This window comes from Centrocercus urophasianus, unplaced genomic scaffold (assembly GCF_019232065.1).
Source record: "Centrocercus urophasianus isolate 14NV4802_14NV808 unplaced genomic scaffold, USGS_Curo_1.0 seq_25, whole genome shotgun sequence".
NCBI classification, from domain to species: domain Eukaryota; kingdom Metazoa; phylum Chordata; class Aves; order Galliformes; family Phasianidae; genus Centrocercus; species Centrocercus urophasianus.
This window is the reverse complement of record NW_024884811.1, coordinates 7,599,030-7,623,439: the sequence shown is the minus strand read 5'-3', so window position 1 is coordinate 7,623,439 and position 24,410 is coordinate 7,599,030. Positions and strand designations below refer to the sequence as shown.

The window sequence follows — 24,410 nt, the reverse complement described above, 5'->3', positions numbered from 1 at the left end:
CTGTTCATACTGCATTTGTTCTGATGTGTGCTATTTCTTCTTTTTTTGTCGTTGTTCCTTTCCATAGAACATTCACAGTTGCTATATTCTTGTTTCAATTTTTTTTTTCATTTTCACTCCAAGAATTAAAAAGGCTATAGCTTGTTATGGTGTTCCAAATATAGGGATAGACAGATGGTTGAGATGATTTTCCTGCAACTATGACCTCTGCAAAGGGATGCTTCGAATTCTATAGGAAGTATGTAGCTATAAAATGGTACTGACTGTGTCTGATACCCTGGAAATGTTTTGTTCTATTCCTGAAAGCATCATGATAAACAAGTCAATTGCTGGCTTAGAAAATCCATAAGCCATTGGTTTAATAGAAGCTGGTGAAGAAATATCTGTCCTGATAAATACTTCTTTAAAGTAAAACCACTGTTGGAGGCAGAGTATGGGGCTATTGGTTCTTGTACTTTGCTACTCTCTTCTGTGCCTTATTCTCCATGAGGAAAAATAGCTGACTTAGATAGGGAGGATGTAAGGAAGACTGTATTGCCATTTCTCTGGTGGAGAGTGTTATGCAGAATTCGTTGCTAAATATTTAAAGCTAGATTTTTATATCTGTTAGACATATAGTGATAGTGCATAGTCAATTAGTGATAATACAAGTAAAGAATTGCATTGGAATTACCTTTCCTAGGAAAGGGAATTAATTTATCAGATATATGCTTTTATTTATTTATGTCTGTGGTGATAGGAATTGTTTACATGAACAGAGCATCCCTAGAAGACATTTGATTGCTACTGCAGTCTAAATTCAGTTCTTCTTTTATGTCACTATGAACCCAAGTTAATTTTAGAATTGCTTAGAGTATAGGAGTAAGTTATTAGAGTTATTAGATACAACTTTGCATAACTGTGCTTCTAACCAGAACTTTAACTGACATTTTCAAACAGGTAAATTGTAATTAAGCTGTTTCTTTTCAAGCATGTTTGTTTTTTCCTCTGTAGTTTTCTTTATTTGAAGAGGCTCAGAGTCTGATCTTATATTTGAATCTTCAAAAGAGTGAGGGAAATTAGTACTTAAAGTCTTGAATATAATCAGGGAACTTTTTGTTCTTTATTCAAATAATACAGCTTTCAGTGCAGCTTATTGTGTTTACACAGTGGTGTGCTGGCTGCATCAGGTATATTCAGGCAAATTTCAGGTTTCCCATATTCATAGAGGAAAAAGTCTGCTTGTTCTTTGCCGCTCATGCTGTACTTGCAACACTGATAATCCCAGGACACTGTAAAATGCAATTGTGAAATCCCAAGCAGAAATAAAATGACGTTAAGTATAAAACATATTGCATATAGCAGAAAATCTTTGGCCTTGGCTGCATTACTGGCAGTGGGATCATCATGCCTTTCATTTAGAAGGATACTATTTTGCTTTCAAGTTATCATTAATTTCATAGACACTTGTAGTTAAGTGCAAATTTGAATTTATCATGGCTTCTATCAGGCATTGAAAGCTTTGTGCAATCCCATACGTGAGTATTGTCATTGTCTTCCTTTCCTGGCCAGCTAGTAATTAGCAATTCCTAGTAAGTTAGGAATTGCCTTCAGTGGTAGAACCCACCAAGTAAGTATGTAAGTAGAGGGAGGTAGAGTGAGAGTTTTATATAAAGCTTTGTGTTTAGAAGCATACTTAAGCCTTATTTCTGGCTCTAGATGAGGTAAACAGAAATTAATTTCGTCTGAAAAGCACGCTTTGATTTCTACAAAACTCCAAGTTACTGATGAAGTTTTTGTTTTATTCACATATTCTCTGTACCGTATGTGTGAATTAAATTCCCGAGTTTATCTTGATAGTTTAATGGAATAAGGAATTCAGGTGATGATGAACGGGATGAACGTGAATCCCAACCAGATGATTTTTAAGACACAGTAAGCTTTCATCAAACCACTCAGAAGAATTAAAATATTACTCAAAGATCAATTAATGGTCTTATATTGAAATCCTGTAACCATTCTATGGTAAGACAAAACACAGACTTTAAATGTGTATGAAGTGTAAGGCTTCTGCCTTTTAATTGGGGGCAATGTTTGACAGCCCTGAAATAAACTAAGTAGTAATAAATATTCATACTTGGTATAATACTGCAAAATAAGAGGAGGAAAAAAGCTTTATTTGATTGGTTAGATCAAAAAAGGAGAATAGTACTGAGTGAAAGCATCTGTAAGGGATGTTGCTAGAGATCCTTGTGATGCAAGAAGCTATTGTTTCTATGCAGCTATTGTCAGCTTCAGAGAAAACAAAATCATGAAAAGGAGGTCTCTGCCATTCATTTAAGCAACAAACAAAATGAAGAAGGGGGAAGGGAGGGAGAAAAGGGCCAAGTCATCTCAGTCTTTTGGCAGAGAGTATTCACCACTCTGTTTTGATCTACCACGATCTTAAATTCTATTGTAGAAAAGCTGGAAAACTTCTGCAACCACTAAAACTCAGTGCTGTTCTAAAGAGAGACTTGACTGAATCTGCCTTTGTTACTGCATACTATAACTGTCTTGGAACAAAAAGGACTTTGACCTGTAAAAATACACAGTTAAAGACTGGAGCGGTAGTTTCAGAAGCAGTTTTAAAAGATTTCAAGGAAGCTGTCTGCAAAGTTGTTTCAAATAACTCCAAGGAATTGCTGACTAAATACGCAAGATAGCAAATTATGTTTAGTCTTAAAAAAATAAAAACACAAGACATGGACATTAAAGTCATTAAATTATTCTTACAACTACAGTTTGTTATTCTGACAGAAATGATGCAAATGTCATTACCAGTGACTGAAGGAAAACCTTCACTTACGCAGAAAAAAAAATGAGTTACAGGACAGAAAATACAAGAATCTCATATGCTAATGTCTTATTTATCTTTTGAATGATATTTACAACTCTAACTACTTCCTCAAAACTGAGCACTGCAGAGGGCTCAAATAGGGCAGGAGGGTAACCAGTGGGAGTTGTAAAACCTTGTGTGAATATTGGAAATTAGTGGTTCTATTTGTTTGTTTTGGTTTGGGCTTTTCTTACAGTTTGGAAAAGAGACTGCTTTGTGAAAGTTAGTAAGATTGCTCTATGGAAAGTAAAGGATAACTTTTCTTCTAAACAACGCTTTAGTGAAATTGGAGAGTTGGACGTTTGTTTCTTTTTTTAGAAGCTCATTAAATGTTTCTGTCTTTTTGGAATGTTGTTTCTCACCTTTAACTAAGCTAATCGGTGTTGTAACAAATGTCCCAGTGGAGCACAGTGATGGTTCATCTAGCATGCTGGCAGCAGGTGAGGCTATTCATGAAAATCAGGCCAGTATTGCCGCTGACTGCTCTATGGTACCTTTGTCTTTCATAGATTCATAGAATGGCTTGGATTGAAAGGATGCAAAAGATCAGCCAGTTCCAACCCCCTGCCACAGGCTGGGCCACTAACCTCGAGGTCTGGTACTAGACCTGGTTGCCAAGGGCTCCATCCAACCCGGCCTTGAATGCCTCCAGGGATGTAGTGGCCACAGCCTTTCTAGGTAGCCTGTTTCAGACAGATCTTCTCACCACTCTCATTAAAACATTACCCCTATCGTCCAATCTTGAGTTCAAAACCATTCCCCCTAGTCCTGTCGCCATCTATCCTTGTAAAAAGTTGATTCCATTGCTGTTTATAATCTCCTTTTAAATATTGGAAGGTTGCAATGAGGTCTCTTCTTATGCCATCTCTTCTCCAGGCTGAACAAGCCCAGTTCCCTCAGCCTGTCTTTGTATTGGAGGTGCTCCAGCCCTCTGATCATCTTTCCCTCGTATCAAGAGTTTTATATTTGGTATGTTAGAAAGTCCAGTTCTGTACGGTCTTGCTAAATGCTTGCTTATGGACCTACTGTTAGTGGGCTTATTGAATACCCTTCTGAAGGAACATATACTGCCTGACTCATAAATCTCTTGTGGAAGCGAGATCTGGAAATTCACTGCTTTTTCACAAATTCACAAATGCGTTACTGCTGTCATCTGCCTGAAATTTGGATAGAGTGCTCCTAATTCTAGTGTTTGGTGAGTCTGTGATTTGGTGAGTAACTGTTTGCACTTATTTTATCTTTTCTGGTCATAAAGCTTAACCAAATCTACTTGTGGCCTTTTCCTCACAGGTGAGTGGCCTCAGATGCTTTGACTTCTGCTTTCTTTGTTCTTTTCATCTTTTTATCTCTCTCTAATTCTGCTGTGTGATTTTTTTTTTAAGTTGTGAAGATTAATGCAAACAGTAGTTAAAATGTGGAGACAGCAAGGATTTATTGTAATTTCATAGTGACACTTTGTTTTACTCTCTAGGTTCTTGAAGATGGTCTGTCTTACTGGCTTTTGTTGTTGGAGCTACCTATTGAATCAGTGATTTTAGAAAACTGTTAACTAATATCTGAGGGGATCTTTTACTTGAGTTACAACTTCTAGTAATGGTTTCAGCACTGTTTACCCCCCAAATTAGACTTTTCTCTTGATGCCTACTTCTGTTTTGAAGCTCTCTGCCACCTTTTTTGTGCAGTGGTTTATTTTTTATTTTTTATTTTTTTAGTTCCTCACTATTGTGGCGTCTGACTACCCAAAAATCTGTCTTTCCAAATGGTAATACCTCAGGCCTAGTATAATTTGGAGTCAGGTTGGAAGATAATACGCAAGTTTTTAGATAAGGTTTTTAGAATATCTGTATTATAAAGGAAAGTGTCACCTTCTCTGGCTTCCCAGAATAACGCATTGGCTGAGAAAGGACCTGAACTGAATCATTTTAGCTACTGTTGCCTGAAGAGCCCTTCTGTGTTTTAGTAGGCATCAAACTTCCATCTTTTCTTGAATATCCCAGGACAACTGGCATATGCTCATTTTCTAAAAGCATTTTAGTGAGAGGCTACAGTGCAGTATTTTCTCTATTTTTGTACAGGTCTGAGTGAACTGCTGTAAAAAATTAAGTAGATGTAGGGTCCTTAGGCATGCTGCACAGACTGCTGAAGTGTACCTACACAAGCATTTCAGTTCATATCAAGATTGAAGCTTGTCCATCATTTTCTTCTGAATTTCAGTAGAATGTTTTGTAAGGTCATTTGGAAAATCATTTAAAAATGATTAAGAGAAAGTTTAGTACTAAAGGTGTAGTGTGTTTAAGAAAGGTGTTGATGGTGAACTTAATGATTTCTATTTAGCAGGGTACCTTCTGGGGTCTGTTTTGGAACTGGCTGGCTGGTTTTTCTTCCATCCATTGTAGTTGTTCATTCCTAGTTATAACACAAAAAGTAACATTGTTCTTGGAAAACTTCATTACTATGCTAGAGTGAAAGCATCAACTCTGTGGAGATTTATGTCGTGGGAACAATATGAAGTATGAAATAAACTGGGCTAGAACATAATGGCACAAAGTAATCATATGTTTACTATGAAGTAGGAGTTCAAAAACAGCAGGATCTAGTTAATCAACAAACAACTGTGGAACACCAGTGTGAAGTGGCAAAGAAGTGAATGGAATTTCAGAATTGCTGTAATTTGGCAGTGCGTATAATTTGGCAATGTGGAGTTGTATGTCGGCTGTTGCACATCATCTCTGTTGCCAGTGTTGAAAAAGGAGATAGTTGGATTGAAACAAATACAGGTGTCTTTTATGCTATTCCAGTACAGGTGTCTATATACTAGTTATGAAAGAAAGAGTAGTAAATGGCTGTGACCATGTCTAATCTAGAAAGAAGTTTATGTATGTTGACAGTGAGGTGCTAGTCCAACTTTCTGGGATGAATAACAGAGGCAATGGCCTAATATTGTAAAAGTGACATGTGTTCTTCTTATTAAAGGGTTTTATATAGGAGTTATGATAATATGCATTAGATTTGATTGGACTGGTGCTTTCTTCCAAGTTATATATAAGTTATATGGTAAACTTGGCTGTTCTCTAAGGTAATAGGTTGACTGGCATGGTACAGTAGAAATAACTGCTTGATAAATATCTAGATATGAGTGCATCTGTTAGCTGTTGTGATGTGATGCTTCTTTATGAATCAAGCAGCGTGAGGAACAAGTCTTCTGACTCCTGACTCTGTCACATATGGAAGCAATATGGAGCTATAGCTTCCAAGTTCTACAGCAGTGAGTTCCTTTTTCAGTCTTTTGTAAAGCTAATGTCATGACAGCCATTGATTTCACTGGCAATGAAAGCTTCTGAAAGTAAATAAAAGCAGGATATGAGAAGTTCACTAATATGAAATAGTGTACTTTGAAATGAACCTACAAGAGTGCTGACTCCACACCTGACCTGGACCTGTATTGAGGAGAAATGAAAAATACAATGCTTTGCTGACTGGTGAAGCCACAAACTTGCTTCAAATGTAAAGGGAAATCTTAGAGATCATTGTGGAAGCAGAAAAAACAATAGTGAATTGCAGAATGGAAAGACTGAAAAAGAAAGAACTGTTGGAGTAACACGAAGTTGAGAGGACAGTTGAAAGACGCAGCCCTTGGAAATGCTTTTGGAGGAGGTGTGGTAATGAAAGCAATTAACAAACTCAGCTAGACTGAGCAAGTAGAACTGCAGTTGAATTGGTAGGAATGGAAGGAGTTATTGATCTTGAATACAAGGAGGACTAAAAAGTGCTTGTGTTTTGTTGTGCTCTTTGTATTTTGAAGCTAAAGTTCAGTGGCATGTGAGCTTTGTGTTTTGTTTTTTTTTTTTAATTTTTCCTCCTCATCTGTCAGAATTGTCAGTAAGATCCATGACCTTCTAGTGCAGGGAGAGACATGGTAATCACTGACAAAACTAACAGGTACTCTACCACAGTTGATATCACTGGAGACATCCCAACTGGAATTCTATTCTTCCTTAGAATTTTTCCTGGAAGATTTCAATAGATACTGCTAGGCAAAGAATTACTGTTTTTTTTTCCTCTCAGAGTTCTCTAAGCAGCAAAGTCCTTCCACCAAAATTCTCTGCACTGGAGCCTACAGCACAAGTGAGAGCTTTCTAGGTTACAGTAAAGCTGTATGCACTGCTTCTTGATTCACAACTTCACATCTGAACATACAATAAATGTGTTTTGTATATAACTTGGATGTATATTCTCTTTTAAAAAGAGTGACAGAAATTCTATTTTTGGCAATTTTAATTTTTGAATATCAAGTGGCAGAGAGTGTCAGTAAAACACGTCCAGATGTCTGTGTGATAACACCGTGTTAGTCCTTTGTGAATATGATTAGGAAAATCACGGCTGTTTCACAAATGGCCACAGTAGTCCCAGAAGTGATGTGTAGCAGTGGTCATTAAGTTGTACTGTACCTTTGTATTAAACTATTCACTATATCACTTACTACTGATGCACATAAAAAACTTCACTTAGCTGACCCGATCACTGTCTGAGCTAATGTAACACATTTGTGTTTCCAAAAAGTGGCAGAGGATGTAACGTAAGCTCTGATTTTCCTTTCCAGAGCATTGGATCTCTTGACATGATCATAGCCTGAGCAAGCTAGTAATAATTGCCTGGTTTTGCGCTGACAAATCTTAAACAGTTGTTCTATACTGGTAGGGTGTTTCAAGTCTTGCTGCTGTTTTGGGAGGAAGGAATGAGAAATCTGTAGAAATCATGAAGTTTTCCTTTCTGTAGCCTGATTGAAAGCATGTACTTAGTTGTAACTTTTAGATCTCCTAAGATTTCTAAAGCTTTCTAAACTTCTGCATAAGAAGTACAAATGCAGTTTCATTTTAGGCCACTTCACTCTAATTATTTGGGAGCGTGGGGAAGGCTGTGGCCTTTCTCCAGCCTTATTTCTTAAGTTACTTAAGAAAGCAAAGAATTGTTTATGTGCTGACCAATGCTTTAGCGCAGGCATTTAATTTAGAAAATATAATTTAGAAAATGCCAGCTCATGTTTACAGCTGGTAACTTGAGTTTCTGAAAAGTAACAGAAATGCAAAAAGGGTATGAATTTAGTATTGCAATTGATCACAACTTCAGAGTTGTGGCAGTTTCAGAAGGTTTTGCAGATGGAAAATGCTGAGTTTTCTCAGAGGTAAAGATCTAAATATAGCTTGGGGTTTGCTACGAAGCAATAGCTGGTATTGCTACCTATAATGAGGATTTGTTAAAATGTTTGATTTACCTAAAACATTTTTCTGCATCGGTGACTATTACAATATGAATATTTTGTTATTTCTGCAGATAGTTTTTGCTTTCTTTACTTCTTCTGAGTGGAGAGTTGATGTTTTTCACTTGCATTGATAAGGGTGAGGATATTGTAATGTGTATTTTGTGGCTCTGTATATGTTTAGTCTTACTTTTGCAGTGTTGTTTTCTGTGTGCTCTGGCTTTACAGTCTGACACAACTTATTTACACAAACAACACCCTTTTCAAATAACTTACCGGTTTTGAATTCAGTAGTGGTGTAACTGTGTCCCACAAAAATGTTCTGCCTGTGGTGTGAATTCTAATCACAGAATCATTAACATTTGGAGAAGATCTCTAGGACTATCTCATCCAGCTGTCAATCCATCACCACCATGGCCATTAAACCATGTCCCTCAGTGCCACAGATGCCTTTTTCTTGAACACTTCCAGAGATGTGACTCCACCACATCCCTGGGCAGACTGTTTGAATGCATTACCACTCTTTCATAGAAGAAATTTTTCCTCACATCCAACCTAAATCTCCTTGGCAAAACTTAGGACCATTCCCTCTCATCTATCACTAGTTATCTGGGAGAAGAAGCTAACTCCCACCTCACCACAACCTCCTTTCAGATAATTGTGGAGAGCAGTCAAGTCTCCCCTGAGCTCTTCTCTCCTGACTAAGTAGTCCCATCTCCCTCAGCCATTCATCACAAGATCTGTGCACCAAACCCCTCAACAGCTTTGCTGCCCTTCTCTGGGCATGCTCCAGGGCCTCCATGTCTTTGCTGAAGTGAGGGACCTGAAACTGAGCATGGTAGTTGAGTTAGGGACACACCAGTGCTGAGTACAAGGTGACAATTACCTCTGTCATCCTGCTAATTACACTATTTTTGGTACAAGCCAGGATGCCTTTGGCCTTATTGGCCACCTGGGTACACTGCTGGCTCATGTTCAGGCTAGTGTTGAGCAGCACTCTCAGATCCTTTTCCTTCTTGCAGCTTGGCAACCACTCTATAGCCATGACTATCGGAAAGGCTGTTGTGGCCGAGGTGCAGGACTTGGCAATTAGTCCTGTTGAAGCTCATACAGTTGACCTCAGCCCAAGTGATCGAGCCTGTCCAGATCCCTTTGAATGGCCTTTCTACTCTCAAAAGCTGATCAACACTTCCTCACAGCTCAGTGTCATCTGCAAACTTGCCAAGAATTTTCTCAAATGTGTCCATATGGATCATCAATATAGATGGTAGCAGTGTTGGCCTCAGTACTGATCTCTGAGGAACACCAGTGATGACCTATTGCCAGCTGGATTTAATTTAAACCACCACCACTCTGGATGTCCTGGCCATGCAGCCAGTTTTTTTACCCAGTGAAGACTGTACCTATCTAAGTCATGATCTGCCAAACACCTGTGTAGAGGAACTGGAAATCAGGTGAAGAATCAGTGCATCACCTCTGTCCCTGGACTTTCTTCTTTTGTTTTTGAGATGTCTGCAAACATATATATATATATAAAATCATGTGCTTTTTGGTTAATCATAACATGCATTCATATTTGCATGAACATGTTTACATTTCAGATTTTCATATCAGCTGTAGAAAATACACCAAAAATGGGAGATGTTGTCTTCAGCCATATACTGCAGATTGATTTGGCTCCTGTACTCTTAGCATTTGCAGCTTGGTCTTGCTTTACATGCTAGGCAAGATTTATGCCAGCCTAATTAGTTGCTTGCATTCCTGAATTTCACAGCTGCTGTATTCAGCTGTGTACTAGAAAAATATAAAGGAATACTGTTTGCAGAGAGCAAGAGGCAATTGTAAAGATGTAAATGTGCTTTGTGGCGGTTCAGTAACATGTAAACTTTTAATAACATATGAAGAATCTCAGGGAACAAATTGTATGGGTACAATGCCAGTTTAAACATTGTAGTATATACATTTTCTGTTTAAGCCAAGAATATTTGGAAGTTGGACATAACATTTTTGTTTGTTTTATTTTTTGTTTTGTTTTAGTTCAGTCCTGACTGTCTTGGCCAGGGAGTGGATGAAGTCTGGCATAGAGATGGAAGAGTTATTGTGATTCTTTTGTTATGGCATGTTGGCTTATTGTGCTTGTGAAAGGATTTAGTATTTTCTATTCATTCATCAGCCTACTTTGATCTCTTTTCACTTGCAGTGGCAAAGATTAAACCTTTAAAAAAGATTAATTGTTATTTATTCTGTATTGAAAATAATCAGACAGGGAACGGGCAATGTGATATCTTTGTGATTAATGCAGTGTCACAGGTTTCAGCTGTGAACAAAATGTGTAAAACCTGGTGACATGCTAATGAATATTGTAATATTTTATGCTATATGTTTCACTAACTTTATATCTTTCACAAATCAGTTTTCCTTTGACAGCTGGGCCTTCCCTTAAGAAAAAAAATTATATTTATTTAAACTTGTTAGGTCTTGCCATTTCCCTTGCTGATGAAAAGTTTTCTGTGTCCTTGCAGTAAGCTGTTTGTTCCCGCACTGCAGGAAAAGAAGTGGGCTGTATTTCTGTTTTGCTGGCAAATCAGAGAACTCATTAAAACAGTTCTACAACAGAGTGTTCTTGAAGAAAATTAAGTCACTAACGGTTATTTACTAGCTGCAGAAAAATTAACAGACAAGTATACTGAGAATGCTGCACAAAGAAAATTTGCACAGAAATGTTCATCTGCAGAGAATTTACAAAGAAGTGCAGGACTTTTCTGCTGAGTGAGTGTGCTTCAGCACGGTCACCAGCAGAATTAGGATGTGGTCCTGAGGGGAGGATGTACTTGCACAACATTGTTTGGGTGTTGAAAAAAGGAGAAACATCAGTGTGTGACAAGGACGGCATGGCTGTGGTTCCTGCTCATGTGCCTGCTTTTGCAAAATCCATGCTGATATGCACAGAGGAAAGTGAAGACTGTGCTCTTCATGCATGTTGCTTGTTGTGCTGAATGAGCATGGTGTAAACATGGCAGTGAGAGTGTTACCATTTACTTCCTCTCTGTGAGCAACTTAAACTACCAGTATTGCCATGTGAGAATCTAGACCTTGCCTTCATGTGCATGTGAGTGCTGCTGGGACATGCATGGGAGTGCTGCTCAAGAATCACAAACAGCAGTGTTTGTTAAATAATAAATAAATTATATATGGTTCAGAGACATGAAAACTAGCAAAGGAAAGGAGCCAAAGAGGGAGACTTTTTTTTTTTTTTTGTCTTATTAATAGCTTTTTTTAATAATAAATTAACTACTACTCAACATCCTTAAGTGGAGAATTGAATCTTATGCTTGGGGCAAGTACAAGTGCAGAGTTTAGAAGTGGTTATGTAATGTAACGTTCACTGTGAGGTAAATGCTGCAAATGTGAAAGCACTGCTGCCTGGAGTGCCAGCTGCTGCATGCATCCGTCCATTTGCTTTGCTTTTGTCTGAGTTGTATTCAGTCCATCCCTCTGAATGCTACATCAGACTGCAAAGATCTGCTGGTACCTTCCTGACACTTGCAGTATTTCTTTTTTGCCTAGGTATACCTGGCTGTGAATGATTAGGCAGCCTTTACAACAAAAGAAGTGCTAAAAACATACATCTGTTATTTGTGCTATTAGGTGAGATAACTTGAGATACCATTTAAGATTTTTCTTCCTTTCTTTCCCTCAGCGGTCCCTAAAAGACTTAGAATGTATAAAAAAAACTTGCTTTAAAAGACTACCAAATTATGTCTGAGATAGCTAAACCAGAATTTTAAGCAACATATGGAGAGAAAACATGGGTGAATTTGGGGGCTGGGAGTTATAGTAAAGGAGAACTACAGAATTGTTTATGTTGACAAAGACCTTCAAGTGTTAACCTGACCCATGAAGTCCCATTACTAAAATGTGTCCTTAGTGCCACATCTACAGGTCTCTTAGTCTTTGCCAGGGATGAAGACTCTACTGCTTCCCTAAGCAGCCTGTTCTGGTGCTTAGCCACCGTTTCCATGAAGAAAATCTTCCCAGTATCCAATCTCAGCCACCTCTGCTGCAACTTGAGACCACTTCCTTGTGTGATAGCACTTTTCACTTCAGAAAAGAATCTGGTGTTCAACTCACTGCAGTCTTGTTTCTCGGAGTTGCAGAGAGCAATGAGGTCTCCCCTCCTTTTCTCCAGAAAAGACAACCCCAGTTCCCTCAGCTGCCTCTTGTAGGTTTTGTTTTCCAGTTCTTTCAGCAGATTCGTTACTTTTCTCTGAGTGAGTCCCAGCACCTCCATATTCTATTTGTAGCGGGGGGCCCAAAACTGACTACAGCCCTTCTGGTGTGTTCTGTTACACCAGGCCGAGTACAGAGGGACAATCACATCCCTAGACCTGCTGGCCATATAATTTCTGATGCAGTTTAGGAAAGCATTGCCCTCTTGGCTACCTTGGCACTCAGCTGGCTTGTGTTTAGATGACTGTTGTCTGTCATGCCCATCATTTTCTGCTGGGCAGCTTTCCAACTGGTCTTCCCCAAGCCTGCATCACTGCATGGGGCTGTTACCACCCGAGAGTAGTGCCTGGCTTTTACCCTAGTTGAATGCTGTATAGCCATATATACCATATAGCTGGGTGCAGCCTTGGTGCTGCCTAATCAGCTCCTTCCTATACTCCAGCACATGAAAACACGTGCCCAGCTTGACATTGTCTGCAGACTTACTGAGGGTTCTTTCTATCCTCCATCAAGTCATTGATAGAAACATTAAACAGAACTGGACCTAGTACTGAGTCCTAGGAAACACCACGGACGGCCTGCCAGCTGGATTTAACTCTTTTCACTTAGGCTCTTTAAGACTGGCTTCCCAACCTATTCTTTACCCAGTAGACAGTAATCAGTCCAAGTTATTAATGGTCAGTTTATCAAGAATATGTGAAGTGGAAGAGACCTAAGCAGTGACAGATAGCTTCCAAGGGCCAAGGTGGGTTTCATATTTAACAGTGGAAGCCTCATGTGGCGTTTGGAGGCTGGCTTATGATTGGATGTGGACAGTAGGTCACTGAAGCCATCGTTTGACTGTGACAGGCAGGTATACTATTGAAACAGTGGGTGGTGCGCACAAGTTGCTACGGTGTGAGAATGTGGGCAGTGTGTTTTTGTGAGAATTACTAGGCTGCTGTTGGCCTTGGATAATTGATTGACAGGCTGTGTAGATGTATGGTCTTCAACCAAGCTGAACATGGCCTAGTAAAGGCATCTGTGGTGTTCACCAGATGTAGGAGTGCATAGGCTATAAGCCATAAATAATTTAAAATTGTACAGTTTTGAGGGAATTCGTGGAAGGTTTAAGATGCATCTTGCTGGATGTGTAAAGCTTTAACAGTTTTGCATTAATTCTTTTTTTTTTCTTTTGGGAAGTAATATTTAGAATTTGTTTTTTACTCAATCATTTGCATTTCCTTTTCAATTCAGCAGAGTAAGGGCTTGCTTTTTTGTGCAGGGGCTTGTTAAAGAAGGGTATCAGAGAAGCAGTCGCACTGGGCTTTCGTTCTTTAGAAAGCTCAGTTCTTGGTATTTTTAGGGCAAAGCGTGGATGTGAAATCAATGTGACACTTGGATCTTGATTGTTTTGTGTCAGTGCATGGCTCCTCTGCTTTTGCAATTACTCCTTGCTACCATATCTAGAAGAAAGGATAAAGTATGACAGAAATTAGTTTTAAAAAAATAACTTTAAAAGAAAAATATATATATACATGCTAAGAAGGAAAATCTTTATCAACTGAAACCTTACTTTTTATTCTTCTTTGTGGGGTCTTATCGGCTTGAGATCTTTCACCATGTAAGTTATATTGGTGGTACTGTATTGGTTTCTATTATTGTTATGAGCAACTTAATTTTAGCTGAATTACAGACTGATTGGATGGATGTCAGAATATAACCTTACAGCATTTTACTGCTATGTCAGCATGTTTAATCTTGTATCAACCTAGAAAGGAGGCAGAATTTTTTTGTGGAGTGCATCACAGTAAATTCTGTGCTGTTTTTTTGGAAATCTTAACAAAACTTATCATAGAAAAAAGATTTTAAGTGGTGTGGCTTTCAAACAGTATTTTGTTTACTTATCACTGTTTCCTACTCCTTGAATTTTTTAATTCTCCCATTCTACTAGCAAATCTCAGCCAACTTTCAGTATGTGACCAGCAATCATTTTTACTTATGCCCCTTTCTGTTTTAACCTTTCTCTTCCTGCCTCTCAGCATGCAGGGATTCAAATAAATTCTGGGATTTTTTTTTTTTTTTTTTCACCTGCTAATAAGCGATCATATGTTTCTTTTCTAGGCCGAATTCATCAAGCTATGGTAACGTCTCTGAATGAAGATAATGAAAGTGTAACTGTTGAGTGGATTGAAAATGGGGATACTAAGGGCAAAGAGGTAAACTTAATTATTTTAGAACCTCGCTGTTTTTAAAAAAATGCATAGTCTCCATGAACGTTGCTTTGGAATTTGCAGTGGAAAGGAAGATAAAATGCCAAACTTCATTTATTCAATGATTTTTGGCTACAGACTTTTGAATGGAAGCTTTTGGGTAAACATTGTTTTCTGTTGTGTTAAATTTCACTTCCTGATATCAGTGTCATAGCTTTCAAATAGTGCATTTTATTTATAGATTTTGAACCCAACTACAAAGGCTGAGTTGTTAACCCCTTTTTACAAGTAGAAAAATCAGTTTTTTTGAGAAGGACTTGCAGTTCAGACAGGAAACTAGTGGGAGAAGTGGATTAGAATTGCATTTGTTTGTTTTATTGAGAAACTTAAGTGCTACAAGGTTTATTTACGTAACTTATTTTTGGCAACAATTTTTCATGCTTTATGAAGTGATGTCTTTCTGTGTGTCAGTTATATTTTGTTATTCCTTCCTGGAAGTTTTGAATCTGCTTAGCCTGTTCAGGGTGAGATTTGGAGAAGCATCTTAGAGATAATAACACCTTACCAGTTGGATGAAAACCTACAAAACAAAAAAATACGAGAATGTTCTGTGACTTCATTACGTGAGCTCATCCTTCTGGACACAAAGAATCCATACAGTAATTAGATCTTTGAAAGTTCCAGCCTGGGGAAATGACAGTCTAGAAACAAAAACTATTTCAAAGCCTTTAGGAAGCTAAGTCTCAATGGATTCTGAATGAAGAATTCTGATGAAAATAACAGGGTAATATATTTAATATAGCTTGAAGTTGCCTTTTATTTTTGGGGTAGTTGTAATTTGTCTGTCTCTTTTGCACTGTCTGAGAAATTTCAAATATCTAAGATTTTTTTAATGCTATAAAATACTGTGCAGCATAGAATACTCTTATTTTTTGCAATAATGCTAGATACTTCTGTTATAATTTTATCACACTATTGAATTCTGAATGTCTTTTCACCGTTATTAATACATCTGTTTTCTAAAAGCTGTACATTTCAACTAATATGACAACTAGCACTTCTGATTTTTTTTTTTTTTTTTTGGCAAATTTGAATTGAGACATTTCCAGTTATAGAATTATAAGACCTGTTGAGGAGTATTTTTGTTTATTTTGGGATATATTATGGGGTTTGTTTTGTTTATTCTCAAACGTAGCAGAAATGAACAAGATTAATTTGTTCTAGAACTCATAAATATTCTATTATTTTAAACAGATTGACTTGGAGAGCATATTTTCACTTAATCCAGATCTTGCACCTGATGAAGATATTGAACCTAACACAGAGACACAGCCTCTACCTGCTCCATCAGCCAAAGTAAACAAAATAGTTAAGGTTGGTAAAATCTATTCATACTGTAGTACAGAACTCATAAACATGTTGTTATGCTTGAATTTTTATATCTGACTTCTGTCCTTGGATCTACTCGTTGAATATGTTGCATTTTTCCCCATGGTGAATGAGGTTTTCTGAGAACTCGTTTGGCAGGGTTAGGAACTAGTACTTACAGCTAGATATAGCTCAAGGAAAAGATTCATAAAAGGAGATTGTTTTGAAACAGTTTGTATAGTTCAAGCAGTCTCAATCCTAGGCTCTTCAGAGATGGATTTGACAATAATCACCTCTCTGTTGTGTTGATGATGTTATTCTGGAAGCCTAGGTGGGGCTCCAGTTTATGTTTTAAATTATGAAGTGGTCAAATATCAGAGATTTCTGTCTTTATAGGGTCGACGGACTGTGGCACCTGTTAAGAATGACGCTCCTGCCAGAGATAATAGAGGTAAATATTGTATCTTTCCATTTCAGGGAAACAAACAATATGGAAACATTCTAATGTGGAGCTTTTCTGAGATTCTTTAATAGTGACAATGTAGAAGACATGGTGTATCATTCCTAGAATTAATCCTGTGTGTATTTAGGAATGGATGCTGTATGAACAATGTTTATGTGCAAGTTGAAGCAACATAGCATCGAGGAAGTTAAGGTGAATAAAATGAAGGTGCAGAAACTTGAAGTTCATTAACTGTGCTACATTAAATGATACATGGACTTTTACAAATGAAAACATCAGTTTCTTTCAATTTGATTGTTCCCATATACTACAAGTAGTGTGCTTAAAATTCTTTCAAGTTTTTAGCTCAGTTTTCTAAGTTAGTAGTGAAAAATCTGTAAAATCCACAAAAATACAACAGGAGGATTGATGAAATGAAGTATTAGATGAGTACAGATGCAACACATTCATAATATGGAAAGGAGTAGTTATTGTCTACTTTTTTTTCATTTTCATGGCTGTTTTAAGCATAACTTACTTAATCTGGTGATGGTGATCACTCTTCCAAACATTAATTTTGTGTCATTAATTCAAACTTGACTCCATTTCATCTGTTTAAACTTATTTTTTAAGTGGGTTTGCATATCTTTCCAAGAGTTCAGACTCTTTTCAGGTGGACAATAGAAACCACTTCCTGCCTACTGCCTTTTGTCTTCAGCGGTGCAAACCAAATCAGAAATATCGTAAGGAGAAAATAGCTTTTCAATTATTGTTTTCAAGGTAACATAGTCTATATTCGTGACATTTAGTTGATGGACTCTCCTCACATCTGTACAAGTTGTTATTTGTAGTAAATGCTCTTGTTTGGTGTGGAGTAACTCTGCAGCTTGCATTTCAGTAGGTATTGTGCATCTTACTATTTGCAGTGTACCTAAGGATTAGTTCTTTTCTTTTGTAATTAAGCTTTTCTTGGCATACTTTCTTGTTTAGTGGAATACATTCATGCTGTAAAGTAGATCATATCTGGAAGTGATCTGGGAGTTTTTGTCTGTTCCTTTTGAATCTGTTTCCACAGTTTTCTCTATGTTGTACAGTATTTTGGCTTTTGGAATGTCATCTCTAAGCTATTAATCAAAACTGTTACCTTCAATTTCATGCTCTTCTGGCAGAGTTCATTACTAGCATGTACAAGAAACTGCCAAGCTGAAGCAGAAGCACTTCAAGCACCTTTTCAACAAACAAAATATTCAACTCTACCGGAGAGGCTTTGCATGCTCACTACTCACACTGCATTCACTGGGAAGAGATAACATTGTGTCTTTAGAAAAGTGGCATTCTTATCACATATGGAATCAATGCAGAAATTTAGGTAGACATACCCCTTTCAACTAGATCTCAAAAAAGTTTATTTCTTCCACTTGTAAATTGAGCTGTGTTTGGCTGCCTTTCACTTGTATCCCTTTACTCCTTCAAATACTGTAGGTTCAGTGAGGTGAGACTATTTTTTAATTTCTTAAGAGTGAAACTGTGGGTCCGTTTTCTTGTAATATAAATAAAATTCCATCAACTAAAGGACCATATATCTCCAAGTATATTCTTCATTTTATGTACATAATAGGTTTTGTAATAGAATATATAATAATTTGCACAGGCAGCATAGGTACATCATAATTTGTTGTGTTGGTGTATGAGAGAAAAATTTTCCTGTCATGTGAGGGGAAAAAAAACTGAGTAGGAATTGTAAGAAGGTCTCAGAAAAGCAGGTAAATAGAAGGGAGAAAAAAAGATTAAAAGTTGAAGGTGAAGCAAATGGTCAGCTTACATCTCTTTGATTGTTACAGAAATTAGGCAAAACAGTTATACATCACATTCCCTAGAAGTATTCAAGAAGTGTGTAGATATGGCACTGAGGACGTGGGTTAGTGGATGATATTGGTGAATGGTGGACTAGGTGATCTGAGGATTTTTTCTGTTAATGATTCTATGATTCTATATTCATTAGAATTAAAAAAAAATCTGCATACTGTCTTTAATAATGAACTTTCCATGTGTGTATGTGTGCATATCTCACTTCCCTCTAATTCTCAGTAAATTATATGTCAAAAGAGGACTAGTTTTATCATAATAAAATAATTCAAAATTGGGTTGATACATTATTAGTTAACATCTGGATCAGCTTTGTTCTTTTCTTTTGCAGTGGCTGGTTCTGCACGTGCACGGCCCACTCAGCTTCCTGAACAGTCATCTTCCTCACAACAGAATGGTACTGTTTCAGATATATCTCCAGTTCAAGCTGCAAAAAAGGAATTTGGACCCCCTTGTATGTAAACCGTATCTCAAGGATTCTTTCATCCTGGACATTACATGTAGATTCTCTTGGATTATGTTGCTGTTCATAAAGGACAAATGGTCTGTAGGCTTCCTTATGAAGCTTTTTCAGAGCACAGTGGCTAAACAAAAGTTCAGTTTTGCCATAATCGGAATTTATTTTTCTTTTATCTTTCGTTATCTTTTATCTTCACATAATGAATTTGTGGGTTTTTTACTGTTGTTTTTTGTTTTTGTCTTACATTTGTCTAGACTTTTTTTTTAATTTGAACCAAGAGATCACATGTACTTGTCCAAATGTTTTTTAAGGATCACTTTCCTTATAATTTTATTTTTTTTCAATTACTGTTCCATTTCCCTTCATTTATTTGGTAAATTTTAGACACTGAATTCCTGTAATTGTACTAACCCTGATTTAATCGAAAAGGTAGTAGATATAAATAAGTGTGTACTGGTTATTGATTAATTAATATAATTGAAATAGTAGTGTAATTACTAAACTCATGCAACACATTGAAAATATTTTAAATTATATCATTTTCTCCAAGCACGTAGAAAATCTAACTGTGTGAAGGAGGTTGAAAAATTGCAAGAGAAACGTGAAAAAAGAAGGCTACAGCAGCAGGAACTTAGAGAAAAAAGAGCTCAGGTTAGTATTTTTAGCCTAGATCATGCTTTTTTTCATTCATACATAATTTTTATGAGCAGTGGTAATCCTGAAACTAAATGTTTTTTCTCCTGTATACAAATTTGATACATTATTTTGCATTGCATATTGTGCATATTTGCACTGTTCCAATAACTTAATATTTAGACAGTTTTCCCACTCTTCTTCATCCTACACAAATAATTGTGTGCAATTACTTGTTTTCCCATATGTTATTTCATAATCAAGTGCTGATGAAACCTATATCTTAAGGATAATGTGTTGATTAAAAACCATCAAGCTTTGGCTTGAGATATTTCAATGTTACGACAAATTGTTCCTTCTGATCTTTGACGCTTTGTCAGATAAGCTTTTGAGGTTCGATTTGATTTTTATTTATTTTTATTTTTTTATTTATTTTTTACTTCTTTAAACTAGTCTATGGCTCTAAAGTTTAGCTTTTCATCATGCAGGCAGGTTGGGAATAAATTTTTAGAAACTTGTGTGAAAGAGATGAAGTTGCTAATCCTGTTAGGAAAAAGATCTCCTAATAATAAATTAATTTCTGTCACGGCAGTGTAAAAGGTTCAGTAAAAGTAGTAGTGTAATCTTGTTGGCAGGCTTGTGAGTATGTGTTAGTCTCTCTAAAGAGCAGTACTGATCTGCTGCTGACACAAGTACCACCACTGAGTAAGTAATTCACCTAGTTTATTTCATGCTTTAATAATGTCTTTGACTTCTGGCTGAGGAAGATCTGATTGCCTTGTTGATCTGTCTGTATCTTTCTTGCATTCTGTTGTGAAGTACAGTGATAATAAGTAATCACTGTCTTCTAGTGGGTATGACTTTTAAGTGGAGTTAGAAGAATAATTACCTTTTTTCTGCAATATGTAATAGCCTTTTCAGAATTATAGCAGGAAATACTTAAGCTATAATACATTTTATATAGACTTACTCTGAGTGGTTTTAAGTTCGCTGTATTTAGGATTAAGAACATAAAAGCATAGTCAACTTCTGATTACCAGGCCATAGTTTTGTCTGGGATGGGGATGACTGTTCCACAGATGCATAGACATCAGTTGGCTTTATTTCATCTTGTTAACACCAGTGCAGTGCTTTCTGAAAGTGCCTATGCTACTTCACTTATGTGTGATGAGCCATGCACAGTTCAGTAAAGCATGTGGACCAGAACTAGCTGAGTATGGCATCAGTAGGATCTCCTGAAACTGAAAATTGACAGGAAGGAGTACGTAAGGAATTCTGCAGCCTTCTCAGCTTAGATGTTCTGGCTGAACAAGGCTTAGGCTCCACGCACAAGTTCTTGTGTGTCTTTTTGCTGTGCTATTCATGGTTCCAGGTTTAGGGATGGGAGGCCATGTATCTGGATGTAGCATATTGTGGAACCTTGGGATTGCTTTTACTTCTCAGAACTTCCAGGCATGTTGGAAAAGTTGACAGTGCATCCAAATTACTGTTAATTTGTTAATTCAAGACCAGTAATAGAATCAAACTTTAACTCACTCAGATCTGTTTGAAGCAGCCAGAATACCTGCACTGTTTTGTGAAGCATAATAACGTGAATAATAGTTTACTCACTTCTTCACGGTATAGTCTTATGTCTCAGATTGACTATAGATACTAAATTAATAGAAACACTGTAACTGTTTTCTTTCATGTTTAGTAAATTAGCTACATCAGTTAATGTCTATTTTTCTTTATAATTAAATACAGAAGGTATTGAAACTTGTCAGTGTTGGGGAAAAAAATGTAAGAAATTCTTTTGCTTACTTTCATAGGATGTTGATGCTACAAACCCCAACTATGAAATTATGTGTATGATAAGAGATTTCAGGGGGAATTTGGATTATAGACCACTGACAACTGCTGATCCTGTAAGTACCCAGACAATGTGGAAATGTTTTGTATTTATTTTTTCTGTGTCTTTTTAATGTTTTCAGTATATGAATGTAGTTTTGTCTGTAAACATGAAAAATAAATAGCTTAGTATTAGTATTCTTTATAGCATGTGTTTTTTTTTTCTAGATTTTCCTGGAATACGAAGGGAAGCACAGACAATACCCTTTTAGGTTCCTAGAAAAATCTCACTGAATGTGAAGATTTTTGATTACTTTATATATAGCTGAAATATTTGATAATGTTTGATTTTTTTTCAAGCTGATAAGAGCCTTTGATTTGCATTTGAACTGCATTATCAGATTTTTGTGGTCTTTGTTCCAAATCAGTGATTGTAACAATTTCCACCAATAGTTTATCCAACTTATTACAGCTGGATTTGCTTACTATGGTGCAGTGTGTACCAGGTACTCTACAGCATCACTATCTGCAAGTAATTTGGTTATTTTTGATGCATGGCTCTCCCTTCTAGTTTCTTGCAGATACAATTGGCTTTTGCTGTTTATATGACTCACAGTCTTTGAAAAGTCTCTTCATTTAAAAATTGATTAATTCATAAATAGAAGTAAAGTAATCTGTAACTGGAACTTAGATATAGTTCACTGAAAGATTCTTTCCTTTATAGATTGACGAGCACAGGATATGTGTTTGTGTGCGAAAACGACCACTCAACAGAAAAGGTATGACCTTTCAAGGTTTTGCAAAATTCTTTCTCTGAAAAGCTTCTTCTGATTGTAGTGTCCTTTGTAGTGAAGAGATCTAAAATACTGAAAATGAAACTGTTATACTAGAAAAAATGTTTGACAGACAATTCATAGATCTGTCACAGTGTGGATAAAGGGGGGACAAAAGTAATTTAGCTGCCACCATTTTATGAGCTGGGAGTAGTCACAGAAATTGCAGGTTTTTTTTACATGGTTATCTATGGTGTGTTTAGTTAGTCTGGAAATTAATTCTGCTTTAATTTCTTGAGCATTCTTATACTGTGTTGGGATCACTTTTCTTTTAAGTTATCCTATAAGTAATCTCTTCATCAGTGAGCTACTCCATGGAAGTGTTTTTTTGCCCATTTTTATACGTGCTTTTTTTTTTTTTTTTTTTTTTTTTTTTTTTTTAAGCTCTTTCAAGTGGTCTTCAATAATGCATTGAGGGAATTATTCAGGTGGTGCCTAATGTTGATGTTCCATGATATGTTGGACACCCAAGGGTATCCAGAAAATTTTCATAGAGCTAATGAAGCAGTATTTCTTATGCCTGTTTTTAAATAAAGAGTATGAAAAGATCAAAGATAGTAGCGTACAATGCACTGACGAGCAGAAAAAAAAGTTTGTGTCCTTATTTCATAAAGAACACGTCAAACATACTACCTTTCCCTTTCCATGTTCTGTGTTTTGGAATTCTGTAAGATGTTCAAATCAGGTCTGCCCATCATTCTATCAGCCTTGTACAGGTAAAATTATCACTATAGTCTTCAGGTATTCACAGCACAAATCATTTTGTGAATTGACCTTGCAGGAAGTAAATCTTCAGGTTGATACTTTATTTTAGTGAGGTATATTTGCAGTTGAGAAATGCATTGTGGGTTTCATAGACAGTATTCCAAATTTTCGTCAGCAAGGAATGCAGGTTGTTAGAGCTGGGGGGGAGGTAAATGTCTAATTGCAAACAATTCTTAAGGAAGTAACAGCTTTTGACTGCTCTAGTAGAAAGGCTGTTTCTGTAAATAATTGACCTTCATATATTTGTTTTTACTGGTGTTTATTTCTTGTCCGTGATTACTGAAGAATAACTGCATTTTATTTTATTGCAATGCAGTTAAAATTTTGATTACGTTATGACTTGAAAGCATTCTTGTATTGGCATGAAATGTCATGAAGTAGTAATCACTGTACTGTTTGATGAATGTGCTGTCTGATGAAAAGATTTCTATGTGACTGTGTAAAGCTACATCTGATTTTTGAATTAAATGCCTTACGGAAATTTATGTAGAATTGCAAGTAGGACAGATTAGTGATCCTGACTGAATACAAAGGATCTTGATTTTCATGCATATCATGGACCACTGGGCTCTCTATATTTTGCTGACTCTTATCTCCCACAATAATTAGCCATAAATTGCATTTCTGCTTAGTAATTATAACCTGGGAACTCACTGTTGAAATCACATCTAGATAGCTTTTGCTCTTTCCCATTGATAGAAAGCATCATTGGCATTTTCAGTTTCTGTTTACAAGGTAATTTACTATAGCATACTTTTTAAAACGTTTACTTACTGTAACATTTGGATTTAGAGAAAATGAAATTGCAAAACGTAAAAATAAAGATGGTTCTTCTAAAGATGTTAATTTCTGTTTTGTATGCTGGACAGTCCAGTTAGTAGCTACAGTGTCCAGTTTCTCCAGAGAAGTTATTTATAAAAACTCACAGTGTATGGCAGTAAATGCAGAAGAGTAAATAAACATTGGTAAAAGAACACAAATCCATAGAAAACATTATTATAGAATACACTATGAACCATAACTGATCTTTCTTTTTCTTCTCAACTTTTTAACGCTTCTCATGAATTTCTCTCCACTGATTAGGTTTCCAAAATGAAATCTTACTTAGCAGGTTGCTATCCAGATTGCAGTCGTTTTCACTGATGTTACTAAGAAGTAGCTGTGATATGTGAGATTTTATAGAACTGTAAACACCGGGGTGGAAAAAAGTGTTAGTAGATAAAAATCTGTATTTCACTTATTTTATAGAAACTTTAATGAAAGACCTTGATGTAATAACAATTCCTAGCAAAGACGTTGTGATGGTACATGAGCCAAAACAAAAGGTGGATTTAACAAGGTACCTAGAAAACCAAACTTTTCGTTTTGATTATGCCTTTGATGAAACGGCTCCGAATGAAATGGTTTACAGGTATGTCATATGCTTCTTTTATGAGTCTTTTTTTCTTCATTTATTTACTGTGTCAGTAACTGTGGGCTTACTTTAACCCTTGACTCCTCTTTATTCTAACTTCTTTCACCTGTATAATTGGAATATAATTCTGCTTCTGCTGAAGTTTTTGTCTTCAGTGTCACCTCCGTCTCTTGAGCTTACTTCTGCTCTCAGTCCTTCTCCAATCCCCACTATGCTAAACTCTAGCCTGTATTGCCTGCCTTCTCAGACAGTGAATGTTTTGT

At 36.5% G+C, this 24,410-nt stretch overlaps 1 protein-coding gene across 3 annotated transcripts in view; it reads left to right on the top strand.

Moving 5' to 3' along the window:
* Window positions 1-24,410, top strand: part of KIF2A (kinesin family member 2A) — a 52,611-nt gene that overhangs the window by 6,317 nt on the left and 21,884 nt on the right. For 2 of the 3 annotated variants that reach the window (XM_042825802.1, XM_042825799.1), the window contains exons 2-9: window positions 14,448-14,542; window positions 15,791-15,910; window positions 16,301-16,355; window positions 18,544-18,666; window positions 19,223-19,323; window positions 21,117-21,212; window positions 21,860-21,914; window positions 23,982-24,144. In XM_042825802.1, the coding sequence (XP_042681736.1) occupies window positions 14,448-14,542; window positions 15,791-15,910; window positions 16,301-16,355; window positions 18,544-18,666; window positions 19,223-19,323; window positions 21,117-21,212; window positions 21,860-21,914; window positions 23,982-24,144 (808 nt within the window). The remainder of the gene's footprint in view (window positions 1-14,447; window positions 14,543-15,790; window positions 15,911-16,300; window positions 16,356-18,543; window positions 18,667-19,222; window positions 19,324-21,116; window positions 21,213-21,859; window positions 21,915-23,981; window positions 24,145-24,410) is intronic. The other variant, XM_042825800.1, reaches the window with a different exon arrangement.